At 36.6% G+C, this 26149-nt stretch overlaps 1 protein-coding gene across 1 annotated transcript in view; it reads right to left on the reverse strand.

The window, feature by feature from the left end:
- The window catches only part of CAPN7 (calpain 7), a 46760-nt gene that overhangs the window by 16405 nt on the left and 4206 nt on the right, over nucleotides 1–26149 (reverse strand). Inside the window, exons 2-12 of the mRNA XM_011977960.1 lie at nucleotides 24250–24358; nucleotides 18853–19010; nucleotides 17890–17957; nucleotides 15444–15644; nucleotides 12933–13019; nucleotides 8550–8676; nucleotides 7469–7554; nucleotides 5998–6091; nucleotides 3870–4016; nucleotides 2560–2666; nucleotides 1400–1520 (exon numbers count right to left, since the gene is read on the reverse strand). Of these exons, the coding sequence (XP_011833350.1) occupies nucleotides 1400–1520; nucleotides 2560–2666; nucleotides 3870–4016; nucleotides 5998–6091; nucleotides 7469–7554; nucleotides 8550–8676; nucleotides 12933–13019; nucleotides 15444–15644; nucleotides 17890–17957; nucleotides 18853–19010; nucleotides 24250–24328 (1275 nt within the window). The 5' untranslated portion in view covers nucleotides 24329–24358. The remainder of the gene's footprint in view (nucleotides 1–1399; nucleotides 1521–2559; nucleotides 2667–3869; nucleotides 4017–5997; nucleotides 6092–7468; nucleotides 7555–8549; nucleotides 8677–12932; nucleotides 13020–15443; nucleotides 15645–17889; nucleotides 17958–18852; nucleotides 19011–24249; nucleotides 24359–26149) is intronic.

The following is a 26149-nucleotide window of genomic DNA, read 5'->3' on the forward strand; positions in this document are numbered from 1 at the left end:
AAAAAAAAAAAAAAAAAAAGAATGTATACTCATCAGTAAGCAACACGTGACTGTAATTCCATGTGCCATACATAAGCAAACAACTCTAATTAACACATAGTAGTGTTCTGTTATTGCTGACTGATCACTACTTCTATTCGTTCTGGTATTAAGGGTCCTTCATTAAGAAATAGTACTTCTTTAATAATCTTTGTATTTTCTAATCCATAGAACCAATCCATTTTTCAGTTAAAAATAACAACAACCTCAGAAGTAATGAAGTCAAATATTCTAACCGGATATTGCAGAAATAGGGTCTGTCTGAAAGGCCTGACAGCATGCAAGGGCTTCTAGGAAGAAAAATACTTGCTCACACAAACACAATGGCATGTATCTTATGCCCAGCTATCTTCCTATTTTCTTCCTCTTTCACAATTTTTTATTTTTTCAGACAGGGTCTCTATCACTCTGGCTGAAGTGCAGTGGTGTGATCAAGGCTCAACACAGCCTTGATCTTCTGTGCTCAAGCAATCTTCCCACCTCAGTCTCTTCAGCAGCTGGAATTACAGACATATGCCACCATGCCCAGCTAATTTTTAAATTTTTTGGAGAGATGGGGTCTTACTATGTTGCCCAGGCTGGTCTTCAACTCCTGGCCTCAAGAAATCCTTCTGTATCAGCTTACCAAAGTATTGGGATTACAAATATAAGCCACCATGCCTGGCCCACTTTCATAAGTATTTATTTAGTGTCTACTATGGGTACTGGCCCATGGCCTCTTAGGAACTGGGCCGCACAGCAGGAGGTGAGCAGTGGGCAAGTGAGCATTACAGCCTGAGCTCTGCCTCCTGTCAGATCAGTGTGGCATTAGATTCTCATAGGAGTGTGAACCTTATTGTGAACTGTGCATGTGAGGGAGCTAGGCTGTGTTCTCCTTATGAGAATCTAATGCCTGATGATCTGCGATAAACAGTTTTATCCTAAAACCATGCTCCCACCCACCCCTCCGTCTGTGGAAAAACTGTCTTCCACAAAACGGATCCCTGATGTCAAAAAGGTTGGCGACCACTGCTTTAGAGCTTAACAATGTGATTGATCCAAACACCAAGACGCAGTGTGGAATCTTGGGAGCTATATATTCCACCTCAAAACTGCTGGTTTTATGGAAAAGACAAAGAGGTGTAACAGCGTTTCTGTTCTGTCATCAGTATCTATGCCATCCCTGTGATTTCCTTTCCCACCTTTTAATTTCATAATTTCCAATGGTAGAGATCAAGTTGTTTAATGTAGTAGGTGAAATGGTTTATAAACTCCACTTTAACCTTGATTTGTCAGTATTCAAAAGTCTGATAAATTATCTGGGATCCCTGCAATGTCTTATGCAACAGGAAAAATAAAAGAAAAAAATTTAAGGCAAAACCTTGAACTCTCTAATATCCAAAACAGCATATGCATGTGTGGGAACCAGACCCCACTTCTCTCCTTCAGCTTCTGTCATCATTCCAGTTGACGCAGTGATGAGGACATCTCCTTTGTGAAATCTGGAATGAACCCCAAAGACAATTAATTAAAGTAAAACACATTTGTAATACTAAGATCACACCATTTTATCTTTTAGTCTAATGGCTTACATGAAAATGGGCTGTTCCCACCCCCAAAGAATTTTCAAAAAGAAGTACATTTCTATGCACAGTATGTAAAATAAATGATCACATTTCTCTTTTTTTTTTTTTTTTTTTTTTAAAGTTTCTGGCAACTTAATTCCAAAGTAGAAACCTACCAAAGAAGGAAAACAAATGCTAAATTTCAAGTGGTTTACAATCAAAAATAAAGACATGAAATACCAAAGGCATTTCCCAATAAGGTATTGAGCTCTCTAGTTTTGCAACTGAACAGGTATTACTGTTTAGACAAATTTCCAGTCCCTTAAATGGATACGGATTATCCATTTAAGGCTTAACTTCTCAGACTTCTCTTTTCACACTTTCCCTCAACTTGGTAACTAATTAGTAAATCTAAAATAATTTTTCCATATTACATATTCAAATATTTTGGACTATCTACAATTTGGATTAACTATAACTATTAAGGGAAGATAACTGAGGACTGACTAAAAGAAGTATAAAATGTGAAGTCTATTTTAAAAACAATTTCCTTAATAACTAAAAACAACAGCTTCTGCAATCTCTATTCTAAATAAGCCGTGATGTTTTTATTTTTTAAATTTTTATTTATTTTTCAGATGGAATTTTGCTCTTATTGCCCAGGCTGGGGTGCAATGGTGCGATCTCTGCTCACCACAACCTCTGCCTCCTGGGTTCAAGCGATTTTCCTGCCTCAGCCTCCTGAGTAGCTGGGATTACAGGTGCCACCACCACACCTGGCTCATTTTATATTTTTAGTAGAGATGGGGTTTCTCCATGTTGGTCAGTCTGGTCTCAAACTCCCAACTTCAGGTGATCCGCCCGCCTTGGCCTCTCAAAGTGCTGGGATTACAGGTGTGACCCACCACGCCCAGCTGGCATGATGTTTTTAAACGGCCACATTTACCACACACATAAAACAAAGAAAAATGTTTACCTTTGATAAAGCATTCTGAAAGAATTATCCTTACTGAAAGTTTGGCTATCTGAATGCATAGCAATTCTTTCTGGTATCCAGCCAGTCAGTGCATGAAGATCAATATTCTGCAACAGAAACACATTTCAGGACTGCCAGTGTCATTTTCAAGTTCTTAAATCCCCAGAGCAGCTATTATATCTTGCTGATTTGGCACAATGATTTTGGTAGAAATAAATCAGAAGGTAGATGTTTTCGACCAGTAATATATTTCTTATTTAACTCAAATTCCTACCTGAATTTGAACATGCGTATTTTTCCCTACAATCTTTGTTGCTCTTCCTGCATAAAAAACTATTTTACAGGTGAATATGATAAAAGACACGTAACAGAAAAAACTCCTTCAATGATGCAGTCACGAGTCCTTTAGTGAGTTCTTGCAATGATGCTTCTCATGTTTTACACACATTCCCATTCTTTCTCTACCTAAACTTCACTGAGTAAGCAACAATTAGAAAGCTAAACTAAAAGTATGTGAAGGATAGAGCAACTGAAAGTATAGGCTGGGAAGAGAAAAACTGTAACATCCTATTGCATTTAATTATGACCTATATATTCTTTGCCTAGCATTAGAACTGGGGGCATAAAAAAAAGAACCGGAAAAGTCAAGGACACCTGGTTTGGCAGGGAAACTAATCACTTACAAATGATGGGTGATTTGCGTACGTTACTTCATTTTACTGTTGGAATAAAGATGCAATTTTCATCTTTACGACTTTAAGACAAGAGGTGGATATTATCCTTATATTATGGATATATGAAGAGGCTAAGAAAGGTTAAATACATTTTCTAAGGCCACAGGCTGGTTATTGTAAGAATTTAAAGTCATGCCAATCTGACTAATTTCCTTCTGGCTCAAGTCTAGTTGACCTCATGCAACAAAAGGTCACTGGCAGACATCTCAATCTTACAGGTTAAGTTCTGTTAAGGTTGGATAAAACAAGTAACTCTTTGAACCTGAATTACAAATAAAAATATACATGACAATATGACACATCCATTTGATCTAAACAGACTGCTATGGAAAGATACACTGTATCTATAATTGGCCTTGTATCCCAACGTAAAAGCAGACACGGTTTAGGCTTTCCCAGATACACAAGAAAATATACATATATCCCCATAATATGGGGACTGGTCATCCTTCTTCAGGGGTTGATAATCTGATCTCTTTCCCTACGAACAAAAAGACCATCTAGAATTTTTCAAATTTAAAATAGTTACATTAGATAGCATAAATCTATGTCTGGATTGTCTTATCTATTACTTACGGAGTTGGATCCTGGAAAATCATATCCTCCCATGACTTTCATGTATGCTTTTTCTATGAGAGAAACCCATAATTCACTTTTGTTGTTGGAATAAGAACAGAGCAATTCTCCCTTGTGATCAACTGGTAACTGGTCATCAATTATCACCTGGAGAAAAAGAACATTAACCTTGTTAGGTGCACAAAATATCTTAAAATCCTTTCTATCAAGACACAAGAACACATCTTTCATACTGATAAAATATAAGGCACAATATGCTGACGGCTATTAAGGTAATGTTTCCAGAATCATACCGATTACAAAATGTTCTTTTTAATATGATGTCTTCCTTCAATTTTATAAGCTGATCTGTCAGATAACCTTGAATCAACTGATTAAACGTCATGTAACTGTCACTGCAATTAAAAGGTTGAGCATCTGAAATAAAAAATCTAAAATTTGAAATGCTCCAAAATCCAAAACTTCTTGATCACTGACATGATGCTCAAAGGAAATATTTACTGGAGTGTTTTGGATTTTCAGATTAGAGATGTTCAACCTGTAGGTATTCTGCAAATATTCAAAAATCTGTTAAAATCCAAAATGCAAAACACTTCTGGTCCCAGGCATTTCAGATAAGGGATACTCAACCTATATGAGATATTCTAGAAATGTACATTTAAAATAATTACAAAAGGGCCTCACTATTAAATAACAGTACTATTATCATTTTATCCTAAACCTGTAAAAAGACTCATGTGTAGTTGTAAAAGTAGAACATTACCGCTAGAAAATACACATAAGTAACAGAGGAAGTAATCACGGATACAGTATCTAACTCATATTAAAAAGTGATCTGAGGCTGGGCGCGGTGGCTCACGCCTGTAATCCCAGCACTTTGGGAGGCCGAGGTGGGTGGACCACGAGGCCAGGAGATCAAGATCATCCTGCCTAACATGGTGAAACCCCGTCTCTACTAAAAAGACAAAAAATTAGCCAGGAGCGGTGGTGGGTGCCTGTAATCCCAGCTACTCGGGAGGCTGAGGCAGGAGAATCACTTGAACCCAGGAGGCAGAGGCTGCAATGAGCTAAGATTGTGCTACCGCACTCCAGCCTGGGTGACAGAGTGAGACCCCGTTTCAAAAAAAAAAAAAGTGACCTATGAGATATGAGGATAAGAAGAATTTTGATTTAATACCAATAGGAAGATTATGCAATACATCTTTAAAGATTCTTTAAACTAGAGTTCAAGAATTATAGTTCAGTAAAATTATTCTCAATAATTTTCTTTACTAAGTAATCAGGTAAAATGGCTCTCAGAGAGTGTTCTAGTCAACAACATCAGCATCCTGGGATCTTGTTAGAAATGCAAATTTTGATCTCATCTCAGACCTCCTGAATCAGAAACTCTGGGCATAAGGTCCAGAAACCTGTGTTTTAATAACAGATAATCACCTGCCAGGTGATTCTGTGCATACTAAAATTCGAGTATTACTGAACTACAGAGCAATGATTTTCAGACTGGATCACCAGGGAATCTAGGTGAAATGCAGATTCTGATTCAGTAAGTCTGGGGCGAAGCCTGAAATTCTGAAAAACTAACAAGCTCCCAGGTGATGCTGATGTTGCTGCATGGATCTCAGCACGGACAGGTGGTGGAGAACCTTAACAATGCAAGGCCCTTGGAACAGAGTTCAGAGTCCTTCCTTAAAGAAATTAGTGTAAATTAAAATTATGCATATATATTTAAAAGGAAATAATTTCAAAGGCTTGTTACATCTCAAGTTATGACTACATATACACTCTTCTGATCTAACAGATTGTTTGTCTGATTTCCTTTTAATCAAAACAATCACATGAACTATCAGATGAAAATTTATTTTAAGCATTAGCAATCCTTAGTTCAATGTTACTTTTTGAAACTGTATACATTTTCTCAAAACCATTTAAAAAACAAGTTTATACTTGCCATGGTTTTAATTAATTTTTAATTATTAACACATGATGCTACTGGTCGTAATATATAGTATGACAGATTCTAACTTTTAAAGTGTTTAAATAGATGACGTTTCTTAATGATTTCACTCAAGATTAAAAGGTAGGGAAGGGATAGAGACAAGGGATGGGAGTGGGGAGAGAAATTATTCACCTTTCTTGGGACACCATTGAGGTGAAGTTTTACCATGTACTTCCCACAGGGATTGTACTCTGGTTCGCCATCCTTGTTTTGAGGGTAAATTATGCTTTTGTAAGAAAAATAAATATTAAAATACCAACATTAGTATTCAATATCAACTACTATACAGGACATTTCATTCAGGCATATACTACCATCTTGGCAATTTCATAAAAACAAACAGGAGAATATTTTCCTACAATAGGCCTAGAAAATGAACTACACCCTAATCAAAGTGCTTATTTACTGTTAGTAAATAATTTTCTGAGATCACAAAGTGGACATAAATTTCAAAATATTCTGAAAAGTGCTCAATGTTAACTTATATACCCTAATAAATCATCTATTAAGTGTATATATTTAAGCCAGTTAAAATAATCTTTTATCACTGGCCCTAAGAAGTAAAGAGGGCTTCAATTAACCACAACTAAGACAAGTAGATACAATTTGACATAAAGTTACATAAAATTATACAATAACATACTTCAATAACTACCAGTATCAATTTTCTTTTAAAATACATTTGGACCACTTATATGGCAAATAGTTGAAACTAAGGACTGCATCTAATTCATCTTTGTACTCTTAGCACTTAACACACAAAAACCACTCAGGAAAAGTTGAATGAAAAAATTATAATGCTTACTTTTTGCAATGAACGATTTTAAGTTAATGTATCTTTTAAAAACCGAAAAAGTATTTCTGAAACATTTTAATACATTCTAAAGCAGTTCAAGCCAACAGAAATATGTTATATTTTCCAGTAACCACATTAAAAGTTAAAAAGGTAAAACGTAGTCCCGGCTACTCAGGAGGCTGAGGTAGGAGAATCGCTTGAACCCAGTAGGCGGAGGTTGTGGTGAGCCGAGATCGTGCCATTGCACTCCAGCCTGGGCAACGAGAGCGAAACTCCGTCTCAAAAAAAAAAGAAAAAGAAAAAAAAAAGTAAAACCAATTTTAATGTTTTATTTAATCACAAATCAAAATATGATTTTAACATATAATCAACACAAAAATTTGAGATATTTTGCAATTTTGCATTTTTTTGTTCTAAGTTTTCAAAATCTCATGCATTCTACACTTGCAGTACATCTCATCTTAATTCAGATTAATCCATTTCAAGTGTCTATAGCCACATGTGGCTAGTGACTACTTCACTTAACAGTCCAACTATAAAGTATTATCAATATGACATGATTTTACTCTGATCAATTTCATTTATTTCAAAACATATTAATTCCATATATATTAACTACATGTGTATAGGTTCTTAGACTGTTTTAGCCTATCTTTCCACATTCATAAATCATCTGCTTAATTTCTACAGAAGGGCCATATTCTGAACAATATGCCCTCTCCCCTTTCTATACAGATAAGGCTTAAGTTTTAAATTTCTAGTTAAGGGACAATTACAACACAAAAAGAGGTAGAGACACATTTTTACCTGGTAATTAACTTCTTATTAAAACGTCTTTCATAAGCTGCACTGATGGCCAGTGATGCCACAAAGGAGCAATCCGATACTATTGTCTGTTAATAATAATTAACATATTCATATTCATTCATGTGATTTCAACATTACCGCAATATATGTACATTGCCCCAAGTATCTACTTTTTATACTAAATATCTTTTTTTAAAACTTTTACTTTAGGTTCAGAGTACACGTGGAAGGTAACAGGTGAACTTGTGTCACAGGTGTTTGTTGTACATATTATCTCAACACCCAGCTATTAGCCCAGTACCCAACAGTTATTTTTTCTGCTCCTCTCCCTCCTCCTATCCTCCATGCTCAAGTAGAACCCAGTGTCTGCTGTTCCTTTCTTTTAAGCTGTTCTCATAATTTAGCTCCCACTTATAAGTGAGAACATTCAGTATTTGGTTTTCTGTTCTGCGTTAGTATGCTAAGGATAATGGCCTCCAGCTCCATCCATGTTCCTACAAAAGACATCTCGTTCTCTTATGGCTGCATAGTATTCCATGGTGTATATGTACCACATTTTCTTCATCCAATCTGTCACTGATGGGCATTTAGGTTGATTCCATGTTTTTGTTATTTTGAATAGTGTTACAATGTGTACTAAATATTTTCTCGGCTATTATTTGAACAGGAAAGTAACAAATAGAAACACAATACTGCCGACTCATACATTTTATTCTAATAAATCCTACAAAAAATTAAATAATGTATTTCAAAAAAATTGATTTTGAATAATTACTCAAATAATTAAATATCCTTCTATTGCTATCCTTTATCAAAGGTGAAATTCAGATTCTCAAGTTTTGCATTTACAGGTACACAATGATAAACAGGGTCCACATAAAAATCTGTAATCACTCAAAACAGTGATTTATATTTATATTATCTCAGCATGTTTCAGTCAAAATGTGTAGAATGAACAATTTTTCCAATTACACTTGTGTGCCTGAATATATAATAAAAATCTAAGAAAAAACTCAAATCTATACACAAATTACTTTAAAATGCTGACTTTTCTATAAAATCATACAAAATAAATGCTCACCTGCTTTATGCTAAAACTGGACACAGTATATATCATTGTAGGATTGTTGGTGAGGTCTTCTGGTCGTACCCACTTGGAAAATGTAGTTTTCTGTTTAGGTGATAACGGTAGCTTGCCCCATCTATCACTGAGGTAATAATAAAAATTAAAATAAAAAAATTAATCTTAAGAGATGACTCAAAGTCAAAATTAAATTTCCTAGAGAATTTTTTTTTTTTTTTTGGTCTAGTGATTATAGCAGTACTATATCATCCTAAAATAACCTTCTGGTCAAATCTGGCTCTTTATAGAGTCCAGTCAACCTGATCATCTCCTCCAATCAAAAAATATACCTAAATAATTGAAAACAGAAGAACATCTTATATTCATTTATATTTAAGAATGTAATTTTTTAAATTTAGCATAACTGTATTTAAGAAATTCAGCAATAAAATGAAACCATTAACAACAGTACAAGCTGATTCATTCAAAAGGACCTAGGAAGCTAAAGATTCAAAGCTGGTTCTTTACAAACTCCAATTGGCAAGGCTAATAATGAGTGCAGCTAATTTAGTGAATGAATACTAACCACGTGCCAGATATACATAATCTACTTAATTCTTAAAACAATTCTATTAAAGGAATTATTTTTGGAAATAGCTTAAAGTGATTAATGACTTACCAAGGTCAGACACCTAAGAAATAGCAGAACTGGCATCTGAATCCAGGTCTCTGGTGCCAAATCCACCATTCTTATCCATTACCCTCTACTCACTGTGTGTTACAGTATTTCTCTAAAACTGATGTGTACACCAAGGGGAAACATCTACCTTTCCCCTCTTCCCTAAATCTCTTTTTTTTTTTTTTTTTTTTTTTGTTGAGGTCTCCATATGTTGCCCAGGCTGGTCTAGAACTTCCGGATCTAAACAATCCTCCAGCCAAAGCTGATACCAGCCTTTCTGAAGTAAATACCAGAGTGCTGGTATTACAGACATGAGCCACCAGGCCCAACCATCCCCAAACCCTTTCTAGAGCAGGAGCAACAAATCCTTGGTTTTCAAAAGATCTCTTAGTAATAGAAAGCATATAATATGCAAACTGGCATAGACATAACTTTTTTTTTCTTCAAAGAATGCTGACAGATACTGGGAGAAAAGAGGATTTTGTGGTCAAGTATGACCTACAAACTCCTGGTTAAAGTATTAGTTTTTTCATTGAAGGGCACCTCTAGACTTTTAATAAGCCAATGTTTATTGTAATGTCTTAGAGTAGAATATGGCATATAACATATCTCAAACATTTTTTATTATCATCTCACAGAACCACTAGTATTCCAGGTAACATTTTGGTACCTGTATATCAGGAGCTAACTGTAAACAGAAAGTGAGCTAACTGAATTCAGAAGAGTTTGAAGACAGCTGTCAAAAATTTTGAGGAGAAAAAATTAAGGCAAATTCAAATTCATAACCTATTATTAACCTGTCATATGAATCATATTTCAGCATAAATCCAAGATTCCATAATATTTGTTCTCTCAAGTCACCAGAGGATTATTAAATTCAAGGTTTTTTTTCCTTAGAACTTAAAGATATTAAAATATTTTACAGCCAGGTGCGGTGGCTCATGCCTGTAGTCCCAGCACTTAGGGAGGCTGAGGTGGGCAGATCACTTGAGGTGAGGAGTTCGAGACCAGTCTAGACAACATGGTGAAACCCATTCTCTACCAAAAATACAAAATTAGTCAGGTGTGTGGTGGGCGCCTGTAATCCCAGTTCCTTGGGAGGCGGAGGCAGGAGAATCTCTTGAACCTGGGAGGCAGAGGTTGCAGTGAGCTGAGATCGCACCACTGCACTCTAGCCTGAGTGACAGAGTGAGACTCCACCTCAAAAAATAAAAAAATTTTACAATTAAAATATTTATTCAATAATGATTATTTTATAATTTTAAAATACATGACCAGAATAGAAACAATTCTAAAAAAATAATTCAATCTCTCTAGTGCAAGAAAACCATTAATAAATTCTGGAGCCTTTTCCTGACAATCTGTTATCCCAACTTAAAAACATTTACTGTTGCTTTTTCTTCTGATTATTCCTACAGTAAAATAATCTAAAAAATAAGAAAATATCTTGCCACTTAGAATAGTAATTTTAGTATTTATTCTTGTTTTTCTCCCAATTTAACTACTTCAAGAACTATTTATTGAGTATCTACTATACACCAGATACTGTGGTAGGCACTGGGGTGCAACTTAATTAAAACAGACATGGTCTCTGTTCTTATGGAGTTTATATGCCAGAATAGTAGACAAGCATTAAGCAAGTAAACACCTTAAAGAAAAAAAAAAAAGAAAAATTCCAACTGTGACAAGTGCTCTACCTAAATTAAGGCAGTCTGTGTGGCTACACATTTTACTTTTCCAATTATGTGCATTTTCCTGTATTATCACATTCCTTGAAAACTTGATTGTTTATGGCTACATAACATTTTTCTTACGGACACTGCGTTGTATAAGCATTACAAATATGATTTACCTTAATTTGTTGCAAAAAGAAATAAGTTTACATCTCTATTTGAATATTGTCAAGGAGATACTAGAACAACTGATTCATTTTCACAATTGTAACAACAATGATAAATCACTTTCATACGAATTTTTGAGTATATCTCTAAATAGTTCCTTACAACTGGATTCCTGAAGTAAAATTACTGGTCAAAGAGGTATAAAAAACATTAAAGTATTTGAAATATACAGCCAAATTGTTATATAACTAAGTAACAAAATGATTTTTCTAGCAGTTAACCTTTATTATATAGTGCTTGCTACATAACAGCACCATTCTCAGGGTTTTACATTTTATTAACTCACAGTACCATTATGAGGTAGTTTCTATTATTATCCCCATTTTACAGGCAAGAAACTGAGACAGATTTAACAAATTGCCCAGTGTTACACAAGATTTGAGACTAGAAAGTCTGGCTCTAGAATCTTGCCCTGAACATTAATGCTGCAAAGTTTCTCAGATATAAAAATTCCTTTGATCCCAATCAGTTACTAGCATCACACAGCTGCCTGAGTGAAAAAAATACGTTAACTGGCTTTGTGATACCTAACCCTTGGTCATTCAAGAACAGCAAAAGAGTAGAAAATAAACAGCAGCCCTTTTGTTCTTCACAGAGCCTTCATATTCTATATAGTAAGCATCCAGCTTTTTTTTTTTTCTAATAATAAACACGCTCATTGGAGAAATTTTGAAAAATAAAAAAGTACTAAAAGAAGTTAAATCATACAATTTTGTTACCTAGACATAACCACTGTAAATATTTGGGTATATTTCTCCATATCATCTTTTTCTATGCATCTATAAATAGACGAAAAGAAAAATAAGGGTCAGGCACAGTGGCTCACATCTGTAATCCCAGCACTCTGGGAGGCCGAGGCAGATGGATCACTTGAAGTCAGGAGTTCAAGACCAGCCTGGCCGAATGGTGAAATCTCGTTTCTACCAAAAATACAAAAATTAGCAGGGCGTGGTGGTGTGTGCCCGTGGTCCCAGCTATTTAGGAGGATGAGGTGGGAGAATCATCTGAGCCTGAGAAGTCAAGGCTGCAGTGAGTCATGATCACATCTTTGCACTCCAGCCTAGGCAACAGGAGTAAGACCCTATCTCAAAAAAAAGAAAAAAAAAAAAAGAAAAAAAATTGGGATATTATATAATTTTCTTTTTAATTTCTGTAATGGGAACATTTTTTCCTACCGTTTTAAAGACTTATTTTGAGTAGTATAATATTTGACTGTATAGATGTACCATTTTAATCATTCCCATATTGCTAGTCTGTTTCAATAATTTTTTGCTATAACAGATGCTTTGACGAGTGTCCTTATTATGTACATCTTTGACTCTTGATTTCCTTATGATGACTAGAAGCTCGGAGTCCTGAACCAAGTAATATTTTTAAGGTTGTAGACATAAGCTGCCACTGTCCTGGAAGGCTGTGCTAACTAATCCTCTCATAAATAGCCTTTGCTTGAATTGGATCTTCTTAGTAAACAATGATGTCATTCCATTTCCCTTTTCCATTCAGTTTTTTTACTGAGTGTTAGAATTTCTGTTGTGATTCAACCACTGCTTGGACAAATATTTACTGAGTACTTACTTTACAGCAGGTACTGTGCTAGACACTACAGAAATAATATTAGGCAAAAGGAGATCCTCATGTCCTCATGACTGGATAATTATCAAAACTGCTCTTGCTATGTTGCCCTACCCCTTTCCCACAGCCACTCCTCTATTCCAACAAATTTGTTTATTAAAATTTTTAATTTCAAGGCTATTAAATTGAACGTCAAAGTACTGAAAAGTCAAAATATTGGAATTAAAAACTGCAACAGTGCTTACTTACCAGAAAGGCATTGGATAGGCAAAACGTTCTCTCAGGTCAACATTCATGAAAGGAACATATTCTATACCATTTATTTTTGATGTTGTCCTATCAAACACGAGAAAAAAACCCCTAAATGTTCAAGTTTACCTTAATTGCCAATCTTATTTCAACTCTTTAAAATTTAAATGACAAGGTATGATACTATATTAAAATTAAACTGACAACTTCATGTTGTTGATATATCTTTGGACAATATTTTCATAACACAATTGAATATCAGAAAATAATTCAAATCAGTAAGAATATTCTTTTAAGGCTAATACCCACAAGAAGACAAGACTATTCAAGAGGTAATGAAAGTGTCCTTGACACCAAGACACAAAACCAATTCTATCCTAAGCCTAAAGGGAGGAATAAATTGCTTAAGTTATTTTGGAATAAAAAAACATGACATTTACAATTCTGAAATATATGCTCTTCACATTTTCTGGTTAGGAGGATATGGAATGGGTAGTGGAGGAAGGAAGTGTCATAGATATCAGCTATGGTTTACTGACAAATTAAAGAAATAAGGTTTGTAGTAGCTTTGCATTCTCCTTGTTTTGTGTATATTCTTGTTTATCTATATTAACTATTTCCTTTTTGTATTTATTTCTCTCCCTTATTCTATTTACAAGAAGTTGCAGAGAGTAACTTCAGAATTTAGTCTTTAGGTAACAATAGTCAGGAAATCTGAGGACTACTTAATATAGCCAGGAATAGATGAAAGGATTGTTGAGACTATGTACAGCCTTATTTTGGAAAGATGATGAAAACTTTTCACTCGCATGAAGGCTAGCTGCATTTTGTTAGGTGGAATACAGAGTTGTTTTGGTGTAGTACGGAATTTCAAACATGTGAAGGTGGCATATGGGAAAGTGTTGGACTGTTATTAATTTAGTTTTTAGCTTCAAAACTATGCTTCTTTGTCCTGCATTGTTGTGCTGGTGCACAGGCAATTTTTCCTAGACAAAGGGACAGATTAGCAGGAGTACAATTAAAATCTTCAGCAGGAAAGGAAAGAAGAATGCTCTCAGATGGCTGCTACCTAGGCAGAAGCTCTTTCAGCTCAATGTTAGAAAATAAAAAGATGAACACCTACGTGACTTACACAGCTCTAAGCAGACTGAACTTTCTGCAGTGCTCACTTTAAAAAAGCCACCCTGGCTCAGAGACTTACCCTATCTACACTGGTTCAGAGAGCAATCAAGAATTTCCACATTATTGTGTTTTACATTTCATTTTTTTTTGTACTGCTCCTTGTGAAGCAGGGCTACTCCATAGGCAGTGTGCCCAGAGTAGCCGTGTTTTACATTTTTAATATCCTCTGAGACTGCTTTCAGACACACTAAGCTGGCTGCCTAGATGAGGGGTTGGCAAATGTTTTCTGTAAAGAGCCATATGGTACATAGTTTAGGCTTTGCAATGAGGTTTCTGTCATATATTCTTTTTTTCTTTTTGGTGCATGTAAAACCTTTTAAAGCAAAACTTTATACACACACACACAAACACACACATATATATGCATTTTTTTTTCTTTGAGACAGGATCGCCCTCTGTTGCCCAGGCTGGAGCGCAGTGGCGTGATCTCAGCTTTGCAATCTCCACCCCCTGGGCTCAAGTGACCCTCGCAAGTAGCTGGGATTACAGGCGCACACCATCATACCCAGCTATTTTTTGTATTTTTAGTAGAGATGGGGTTTTGGCATGTTGCCCAGGCTGGTCTCGAACTCCTGAGCTCAAGTGATCTGCTCCCTCTGCCTCCCAAAATGCTGGGATTGCAGGAGTGAGCTGCCAGCATACCACCTAGACTCGTATTTCAAAGTAACATCTTTCCCCCATTAGGGCTCTGGTTACAAAGTTCCTTAGATTAAGAGTGGTCTGCTATAGCACATTTTGCTCCTTAACCTCTAGTGGCTCAGTTTCACAGAATGCTAGATTTTCAGCAAAGTGTATTATGTTTAGCAGAAACGCTAATATGAAAATATATTGGAACTAAAGTTGGGCACATGGCTCACGCCTGTAATCCCAGCACTTTGGGAGGCTGAGGGAGGCAAATCACCTGAGGTCAGGAGTTCGACAGCAGCCTGGCCAACATGATAAAACCCTGTCTCTCCAAAAAAAAAAAAAAAAAAAATTAGTCAGGTGTGGTGGCACACACCTGTAGTCCCAGCTACTTGGGAGGCTGAGGCAGGAGAATCGCTTGAGCCCAGGAGGCAGAGGTTGCAGTGTGCCGAGATCACACCACTGCACTCCAGCCTGAACAACAGAGTGAGACTCCGTCTCAAAAAATACAAATGAAAATAATAAAACACATCAGAACTAAAATTTTAACTATTTCAAGTTGTGACTACATGATGGTATAATTACATAATAATAGCACAATACACTATAGGAAAAATCTGAATACAATTCAGCAAACCTAATGAAAATAAAATTCTGCAGACGTTAATAAAATTCTTCATTACAAATAATTGTAAACTTATTTACCTGAGTACTTCTATTTCTTCTGCTGTGTATCTCTGTCCTTGTGCATCACATGACTGTGGACTTATGAATGACTGAGGTCTTTCGAGGAAGGGATTAGCTCCCAGGGGAAAATGTGCTCTCACTGGAGGTGGCTTTGGCTTAACATTTGTTGACCTGATTTTGCAAACTGGCTTGGTCAAAGGCTCACTCAGTGCTTCTGCTCTATAACAGAGAGGAACAAACAACTGTTCTAGCTTTTCTACTCACATTTAAGCTTTTCAGGACACAACATTTACTTGAAGAACCAGTCAAGCATCCCTCAAGTAAAATTAGTACATAAAATTCTTACATACTAATCAACATTTCACCACTTCAGCTACTTCCAAAGAGAAGCATTTTTTACAAACAATATTCTACTGACAACATTAATTGAGCACTTATTATATAATCAGACACTATACAAGGTAAGGTAAGTGGTATAAAAGAATGTATAAAACAATCCCTACCCTTAAGGTACTCATAGTTTTGTAGGGAAAGACAGACAATTGCATCAAAAATAAAAGATGCGAGGATGAAAGTATTACATGCAAATCAAAGTACAACAGAAGTTATTCACTTAATGAATTGCCAAGTGGGGATGAGTTGGAGAAGGGTTCTCTGAACCGATGCTTGAGCTGCAGAGTTGTTCACCTGGGCAGTGAGGAAGCATTCTAAGTAGACAGAAGAACATGTACAAATGTGCAGAAGTATGAAACAGCATAATGAGTTAAGGTAATTTCTTTTTTAAATTAAAAATTTTTTTTTTGAGATGGAGTCTCACTCTGTTGCCCAGGCTGGAGTGTAGTGGCACCATCTTGGCTCACTGCAACCTCTGCCTCCCAAGTCAAGCGATTGTCCTGCCTCAGCCTTCTGAGTAGCTGGGATTATAGGTGCCCACCACCACACCTGGCTAATTTTTGTGTTTTTAGTAGAGACACGGTTTCGCCATGTTGGCCAGGCTGGTCTCGAACACCTGACCTCAGGTGATTTGCCCACCTTGGCCTCCCAAAGTGCTGGGATTACACGCGTGAGCCACCGTGCCCAGCCAGGTAATTTCAAAAGAATGAATGTTGCCCCTGTGAGAAGTGCAAATGAGAGGCAGCAGGAGATCAGACTAGAGAGGAAACCAGGGGCTAGATCACAGACAGCCTCACATGATACGCAACAGAATTTTGACTTTGTTCTGTCAAAGAACAAGCTAAAAAATAGAAGTTCTTAACCTGAGGTGCATATATGAGCTTCAGGATTCTTGAGAACACTCTGAGATTATATGCGAAAAGATTTCATATGCATTTTCCTAGAAAGTGGATCCGTAAGTTTCAAAAGATCCTCATAGGAGCCCATGGCTATCTCACCCACCCTTTGCTTAGGGTGCACTCGAGAATATTGGATGGGTTAGCCACACAGGTAATAAAGTCACTTATGATTCTGACAGATGAAAGAAGTCAAGATAGGAAGACAATTGTGTGTCAAGTGCTCATATCTTCATGAATCTGAGGAAACAAACTCAAGGTTAGTAGATGACAACGAAAAGGAGGGATGACTATTTTACTTCAGTTAAAAAAAGAAGGGCTTGGGGTGGTACAGTTATCTATCAGGTCAGAGCCTCAAAAGGAGACAATTCATGCTACAGGTATAAAAGCAATTTCCACCCTTTTATTTTTTGTGTGTCTACAACACTCTTTCAAGATATATAATTTGCTTACGCAAACTCATTCATTTTTTAGCAAATATCTACTGAGCACATATTACATATCAGGCACTCTGCTAGGGACTTGGTTACAATAGACACCTGTTTAAAATAGACAAAAATCTCTGCCCTCATAGAGCTTAACAATTGGGGGATGAAGGCTGGAGGTGACACACACATTAACAACAAATATAATAAGCTAGTAAATCTCACATACCTTAGAAAATAAGAGCTATGGGAAAAATACTATAATAGTCAGGTTGCAACTGCTGGGGGAGATTCAATTTTAAACAATGGTTAGGGCAGGCTTCATTGAAAAGTTGACCTCTCAACTAAGAGGTGAAAAGAGCTACACACATTGTATAACCTGACCTATGTACATGGCTGAAAGCAAGTTCATGCTCATGTTTTCTATTTTTAGCAGACATGGAAGGCTCTCTGGAAGTTCTCTTTGAAAGTCTGATATTACATAATAGAAAGGAGGTCCTCCATTTCAAATATCACAGTTTTTTCTGTTCTAAACTAAAACTAAAAACATTTATTGATTTATTTCTTGAGTTTAAAGCAGGGAACTAGAGAGAGGAGGTAAATTCACTAAGAAGTAGAAAGTAGATTTGTTTCAGATGACAGTTAAAAGATGGAGGTTTGTTACTGCAACCTTTACAACACATTTAGATAAATCTGTTTAAATAACACTAAGTGCCATCCATGGATTAGAACTTGAGTGATCAAACCCACCTGTCTAGTGCCTGTCGAGCCAACTGTTTCAGTTTATTTTGCAGGGCTTTATCAGCAGTTTCATAAGACTTAAGAGAAAGAGACAGACATTTTAAAGCATATTTTTCAATTTGCTTGATCTATATTTCTAAGCAAAAAATTTACAAGGCATATTACACTTGTTGAAATTGAGAATAAACAAAGATGACATTAATTTTCATCCTTAAAGGTATCATTTAAAAATGTGTTGAAAATCTGTCACTGAGGTGAACTTTAAAACCACTTAATGCGGACAAGTGCTAACTGGACCAGAACTGTTTGACCATAGTGCTGTGGAAGGCTGAGTGGCAGGAACCTCGGAAGACTAGCACTTATTTACAGTCTCAAGGCACCTACAGAAATCAGGCCAGATGGTTTCTCTGAGCAAAAGACTCTGCCAAAAAGCCAGTCCTCTGAAAGACACTGGGGACACCAGTCTCAACTACTTTACCTCCTCCTCCTGTCAAATACACTGCTCTTTTATGCACTAGATGTCCCTTGAAGCTAAGAGTCCCAACCAAGGCTCAGTAGGGAGCAGTAAAAACCACTCAGCATACAGATTTTACACTGCAAATATATAAGGCTCATCCAAACCACTAGCTTATTTTTTAAAAAGTGCATCAAACTGAAAAAAGGAGAAGTTTATTCTAAATTAATAGATTTGTGACAGTGAACTCTTTCTGTAAGTTTATCTTAGTTGTTAGAATAGAAAGGTTAAAAATAGTTCTTGTAATTTAAGACTCAATACTGTCAAAATTTTAATAAGATGTAAAAACCCATTATTAACTTTCTACTCATCTTTTATTGAGTAGTTTAGTTACATTTATAACAAAATTTTTTTTATTCTGTTAAAATTGTTTTATTCAAGGTGTTATGTAAAATTCACTAGCAAGAGAAGAAATGTCTTCACATAACTCATCAAATGTAATCTATAGCTATACACACTGTTTTCAGACAGAGATCCACAGCTTCTGTGTACAATTCTATAGCATCTTCAACATTCTCTTTTTCATCTTCATCAAAAGCTTGTGTAACAAGGAAATGAGCACGCTCTAAGTCCAACTGATGCTTTGACTTCAAAGGATCAGCACTCTTTGACTGAACTAGAATAGAAAAAAAGCATACACAGAAGGATTATTATCTAAACACAGCCAGAAAACACACTATTTTCACTATTTAAGATATTATTTACAAAACTGTAATTCTTCATTTAAAAAACTTAGCAAGGTTAAAATAAAATCCTTAAAAAAGGACAAATTTCCTCCCTTTTCCTTTTTTTTGAGACAGGATCTTGCTCTGTTGCTCAGGCTAGAGTGTGGTGGCACAATTCACAGCTTACTGCAGCCTCTACCTCCTCGGGCTCAAGAGATTCTCCCACTTCAGCCTCCTGAGTAGCTGGGACTACAGGTGCATACCACCATGCCTGGCTAATTTTTCTTTTCTTTTTTTTTTGTAGAGATGGAGTTTTGCCATGTTGCCCAGGTTGGTCTTGAACTCCTAAGTTCAAACAATCTGCCAATTTCGGCCTCCCAAAGTCATGGGATTACAGGTGTGAGACACCATGCCCAGCCTTCCTCCCTTCTCTTTTTAATCTCAAGGTCTAAGAAAAAAAATCTGCAATTATTTATCACACAATAGACATCAGAGACAAAGAATATTAAAAAATACACTACTTATTTAAAAAATTATTTCCTTGAATTTCTCTCTCCCACTGGCACTCTCTTCACTTAAAAATTAAAACATAAGAGTTCTCCTCATATGCTCCTCTACCTCAAAAGACAAAACAAAAATTTGGAAATTGCTAAATATTAAGAAATCTATTTTAAGGCAATTAAAACATTTTTTCTGTACAGACAAAACTGTGTAATATACTAGGCTCTGATGATAAAGTTCCTGGTTTTTCTATTTACCCTGAGCCTAGAATAAGTTATATATTTTCACTTCTCTTTGCAATATTTTCATTTGTTTTTAATTAAAAAAAATCGTATCTATAAGAAACATGAATCCAGAATATATAAAGATCTCTTACAACTCAACAATAAAGACAACCCAGTTAAAAAATGGGCAAAGGATCTGAATAGACATTTCTCCAAAGACGGCATTCAAAAGGTCAAACGGCACATAAGAAATTGCTGAACGTTAGTCATCAAAAAATGCAAAACACAACTACACTGAGATGACACCTTATGCCCAATAGGATGGCTAAAATAAAAAAAGACAATAACAAGTGTTAATGAGAATGTGAAGGACTTGGAACCCAGATACACCACCGGTGGAACTGTAAAATGGTGTAGCTAATTGTAAAATAGTGTAGCCACTCTGAAAAACAATTTGGCAGTTCTTAAAAAAGTTAAATATGGAGGTACATCCTATGACACAGCAGTTCCACTTCTGGGTGGAATTCCAAAGATAACTGAGAAAACATGTCTATGCAAAAATCTGTACATGATTTTTTTTTTTTTTTTTTTTTGAGGCAGAATCTCACTCTGTCACCCAGGCTGGAGTGCAGTGGAGCCATCTTGGCTCTATTTCCTGGGTTTTCAAGCAATTCTTGTGCCTCAGCCTCCCAAGTAGTTGGGACTACATGTGTGCACCACCACGCCTGGCTAATTTTTGTATTTTCAGTAGATACGGGGTTTCACCCTGTTGGTCAGGCTAGTCTCAAACTGCTGGCCTCAACTGATCTGTCTGCCTTGGCCTCCCAAAGTGCTGGGATTACAGGCATGAGCCACTGCATGCACATGAATGTTCTTAACTGCATTATTTACAATAGCCAAAAGGTGTTAACAACCCAAATGTCTCCAAGAACTAATGAATGGATAAAAAAATGCAGCATATCAATACAATGAAATATTTCTCAGCCATAAAAAGCAACGAAGTACTGATACAACCTACGACATGGATAAATCCTGCAAACATCAAACTCAGTGAAAGAAGTCAGATGGCAAAAGGGCCATACATTGGATGATTCCATTTGTATGAAATATCCAGAATAGGCAAATCCATAGAAACAGCAAGATTAGTGGTGGCAAGGGGGAGGGAGGAATGGGGATTGACTGCTAATGGTTAAGAGGTTTCTCTTGCGGCGATGAAAACATTCTAAAATTAGATAGCGGGGATGACTGCACAACTCTGGGAATAGGCTAAAAACACCTGAATTATATACTTTAAGCAGGTGAATTTTATGGTATGGAAATTTTATCTTGCTAAACTTGCTATTTAAGAAAAGTCTGAGATTTTGTTAGTTCTTTAAAGGTACATGATTTTTTTTTTTTTTTTAAAGATACATAGTCTTACTAGGTTGCCCAGGCTGGTCTTAAACTCTTAAACTCCTGGGCTCAAGTGACCCTTCTGCCTTAGCCTCCCAAGTAGCTGGAACTACAGGCACTCACCACTGTGCCCAGTTTGTGCTGATGTTTTCAAAACTTTAGCCTTCTTAAATGCCTCTCTGAAGTATATACTAATTCCATTCATGAAAAAGATACCAAAGCTCAAAAACGTTGAAATATCTATCCCAGTGTTTCTCAGCCTGGCATTATTGACATTTTGGGCCGGATAATTCTTTGTTGTGGAGACTTTTTAGCAACATCCCCGGCCTCTACCCGACTAAATCCCAGAAGCATATTCCTTGCCACCCAGCAGCGTGAAAACCAAAAACTTCTCCAGAAATTGCCAAATGTCCCCTGGGGGGCAAATCGCTTCCTACTGAGAAGCACTGATCTGGTCTAAGATTTCACAGCTACAAGTGAAAGGGTAGAGACTCAACATGGATCTTTTAATTCCAACTCTTGAACTCTGTACTACGATGGTTAATTTTACTTTTTATTTTTCGAGACAGGGTCTTACTCTGTCATCCAGGCTGAGTGCAGGGGTGCAATCACGGGTCAGTGCAGCCTTGACCTCCTGGGCTCAAGCAGTCTTCCTGCCTCAGCCTCCGAGGAGCTGGGACTACAGGCACACACCACCATGCCCAGCTAATTTTTGATTTTTTGTAGGGATGAGGTCTATGCTGTCTAGGCTGATCTTGAACTCCTAGATTCAAGTGATTCTCCTGCCTCAGCTTCCCAAAGTGTTGGGATTACAGGCATAAGCCACTGTGCTGGCCTACACTGGTTAATTTTAAATTATGTTTAAAATTACGGGGAAATTACCTTTCCCCACCCCAAAATCAACTCTCTCTCAGGAGTCTCTTAACTGTCAGCAGACTACCTTGTTTTAAAACTTCGGGCTCCTAACAGGATTTTTATTTGAAAAAGGACTTTTCTGCTTAAAATAATAATTAAATAAGAAAATCCTTTAATTGTCTAGAGATTATACTCCATTTCTTCAACAAAAGCAGAAAGAAGTTAGTAAAACAAGCTATGTTATGTTTTAAAAGTCCTTTTTAAGGCCAGGCATGGTGGCTCACCCCAGTAATCCCAGCACTTTGGGAGGCTGAGGCGGGTGGCTCATGAGGTCAGATCAAGACCATCCTGGCTAACATGGTGAAACTCTATCTCCACTAAAAATACAAAAAATTAGCTGGGTGTGGTGGCAGGCTCCTGAAGTCCCACCTACTGGGGAGGCTGAGGCAGGAGAATGGCATGAACCCTGGAGGCAGAACTTGGCAGTGAGCTGAGATCACGCCACTGCACTCCAGCCTGGGTGACAGAGCGACACTCCATCTCAAAAAAAAAAAAAAAATCCTTTTTGAATTTTATTTCACTGGCAAGTCTTTATTCTTCAAAAGACTGGGGTGTCTCATTTGATGTCTGAATATCACATATATATCAATGTTTAGAATTTATTTCCCAAAAATCACATGTAAGTTTTTAGGCTTAGCTGTATTTAATACAAAGTAAGAATAACTTTTAAATTCCTTAGAAAAAAATGATTCATATTTATTTTTTCCAATTGTCACAAGGATTTCAACGGTTTAAAGAGCAATCTTACTGGAATCAAGAGCCTATGGCATAAATGCGCTTGACTGTGTGTACATACGGAAGAGAAAGATGGAAATACACCTTTGGCCGCCAGAGATTCTACCCCTGGAATAATATCACCATACGATCTCCCCTTTCTAGAGCATTCTGCTTTAACATTTAGTTTAGCATGCTTCAGAAAGGGGTTTCCATGATAGTGCAATGCTGATACTGTTCTCTCTCCACACCTGATGAAGTAGGGCATGGACTGTCACTCATCTATTACCCTGCACTTACCATATAGCCAAAACATGTATTCAATACATAGTTGCTGAAATGAAGAAAACTATCTATGAAAAAACAGGGAGATCATGGAAGTAAACATGAAAGACTACCTTCCCTACTTCAAAGATAATTTTATTTGAAAACACTGGTTATGAAACAAAGTTCCTAATTATTGGGCAGTTAAATTTAAGAACTTCATTTACTTGGCTGGGAAAAGAAAGTTCCTTTGAATTTTGTATGATATTTTGAATACATGAATCAACACTTTGTTTCAAGTGAGGTTCCAATAACACAGGCAGTACACTTTTCAATACATGCAATTTCTGGGCACTGTATTAAAGTAAACTGCCTTGTTTTTAAGGGAACTGTCGTAACAAGGAATCCAATGATTAAATCTACTTTATCCCAATGATGCTGTTGTAATTGCTCATATCTACTCAGAATGAGAGGTAAAAAGTAGCACAAAGTCCATGAGAATAAATATTCTTCTGCTTGTGGCTTTATCATGCAGCAACAGAAAAAGAGGGTTAAAAAGAGCCCCTAGAGAAATCAATGTATTTGTAAATACAATGTCAACATCAGTTACCTCTAACAAAACTGTGACCATTAAGACTATGTATACTTCTATTATTGTACCTGTTGTGCCGTTTACAAAAACAAATACAAGTAGTTGCAAGTCTCTGCTTACATGTGACTTTTCCAAAATATGCTTTAAAAGAGTTTAGCAAAGGTTTGAAAGTAGAAGACACCGACAGAGAAGACACTGTGAACCTACTGCTGAAGTCTGCAAACACTGAAGAGGAACAGTCACTTAATTTTATAAAGAAGAGACAGGAGACAGATATTTTAAAAGCAGACTTTAACTGAATTCTAATCCTAACTTTGCCAATGATAAATTGTTTGAACATAGATAATTCACCATCTCTGCACTCTGGGAAATTAGGAAACTGGACTATATTATCTATAAGGTTCCTCTTCAAAGATCTATGACTTATTTCTAAATGATTTTTAAAGAGGTGATTACCAAAAGTGGAGTAAGCAGCAACAGAGTGAGCATCAAGATTCAAAGATAAAAATGAAGAGAAACAAACATAGGGGGAAAGACATGATGGGAGAAAAGAAAAAGAAAGAGTGACAATTTTAGTCCTTTACTAACCTGCAGAGTGTAGAGCTTGAACTCTTTCCAGATATTCAGTTATTTTTTCTTGAATATTTTCTAGGCTTGATCCTGCCATCTCAGCATAAATTAAGGCTTGTGCAGCTTCCTAAAAATGAAAGAATTCAAAGGAATGCAATAGATGTATTACAACTTGAATTTTCTTTACCACATTCTCATTCAATATTGGTTTCCATGAATGACAAAACAAGAAAGTCTTTAAAATATGAACAGTAATTTTTTTCATAAAATAGTTATACAATCTTCCAATGTTTTCTTCAGTATTCAATGTTCTCGATTTTCTTTCTCTTTTCTTTTTTGAGATAGAGTTTCACTCTGTCACCCAGGCTGGAGTGCAGTGGCGCAATCGGCTCACTGCAACCTCCACCTCCCAGGTTGAAGTGATTCTTGTGCCTCAGCCTCCCGAGTAGCTGGGACTATAGGTGTACACCACCACATCTGGCTAATTTTTGTATTTTTAGTAGAGATTGGGTTCTGCCATGTTGGCCAGGCTGGTCTTGAACTCCTGGCCTTAAGTGATCTGCCCAACTCGGCCTCCCAAAGTGCTGGGATTACAGGCACAAGCCACCACACCTGGTCCAAATGATTTTTTTTTTTTTTTTTTGCTTTTTCAAAGATGGAGTCAGAATTAGGTGCTAAAAGCCACAGGACACGTCCAAACAGGAACTTGAACCCTGGACCATCACATTAAAAGTCTGATGCTCTACCGTAGGAGCTATCCAGGCTCTCTCTCAATTTTAACATGTCATTGAAAATCTATGAATTCACGCATGAGGAATTGATTATAAACACTTCTTTAGAATAGCTGTAGTTTACATGTTTTGTTTTCCTTTTTCCTTATGCAATAGATTAGATTTAAAATCATACACCTTGAAAACGTGAACTGATTGCAAGTAATTCACACTAAAAAAAAATGTGAATTGAGCATTCAAAGCACTAAAACGAGAAATAACTGCTAAAACAAAATCACCAAGAACACATTACAAGAGATTATAAAGGTTAACTATCTCACAGTAAAAGGATAACAGTTTTCTCCACAGAAAATACTGACAAAGGATGACAGACACATTTTAAAGCAGATTTTAGTTGTGTAAATTAAACTTATTTTAATTAAGAAAATCTGGATTCTTCTTCCAGTTATTCCATAACTTCCATAGCCAGTTACGCTACGGCTAGAAGGAGGTGTTTCCATTCTCCTCATCACCATTCCAGGAAGGTTACCAATGCTACCACCTAAAAAAGCAAAGAGAAATTTCTACAAGTAACAGCACCTTCTCTGCAGTAACCCAAGCATGTACACTTCATGGGTCATCATGCCTGTTTCCAAAGATGCCATCTACTGAACATCACTTTTTGAATCCAGTTATTTGAGCAGGAGTTGTTTAACTGAACCTAACAAAATTAAGTTAAGAAAAGTGCAGTTTTCAGCCTGGGTAACATGGTGAAACCCTGTCTCTATAAAGTAGTCCCAGCCACTCAGGGGGCTGAGGCGGGAGGTGGAGGCTGCAGTGAGCTGTGATTGAGTCACTACACTCCAGCCTGGGCGACAGAATAAGACACTGTCAAAAAAAAAAAAAAAAAAAAAAAAAGAAAAGAAAAGAAAAAATCTGTATTCCTGCAAGTTCATTATTTTCCTTCGTCTCCTGACTTCTTTTTAAAGTAGTCCCAGCCACTCAGGGGGCTGAGGCGGGAGGTGGAGGCTGCAGTGAGCTGTGATTGAGTCACTGCACTCCAGCCTGGGCGACAGAATAAGACACCATCTCAGGGAAAAAAAAAAAAAAAAGTAACTACCACATGCCCAGATTGCCAGTTGGGCACATAGCACTGAACAACAGCAGCTGTTTTCCAGACAGTAGTGCTGTTGCTTTCTTAAAGTATT

The sequence above is a fragment of the Mandrillus leucophaeus genome, unplaced genomic scaffold, assembly GCF_000951045.1.
Source record: "Mandrillus leucophaeus isolate KB7577 unplaced genomic scaffold, Mleu.le_1.0 Scaffold186, whole genome shotgun sequence".
NCBI classification, from domain to species: Eukaryota; Metazoa; Chordata; class Mammalia; order Primates; family Cercopithecidae; genus Mandrillus; species Mandrillus leucophaeus.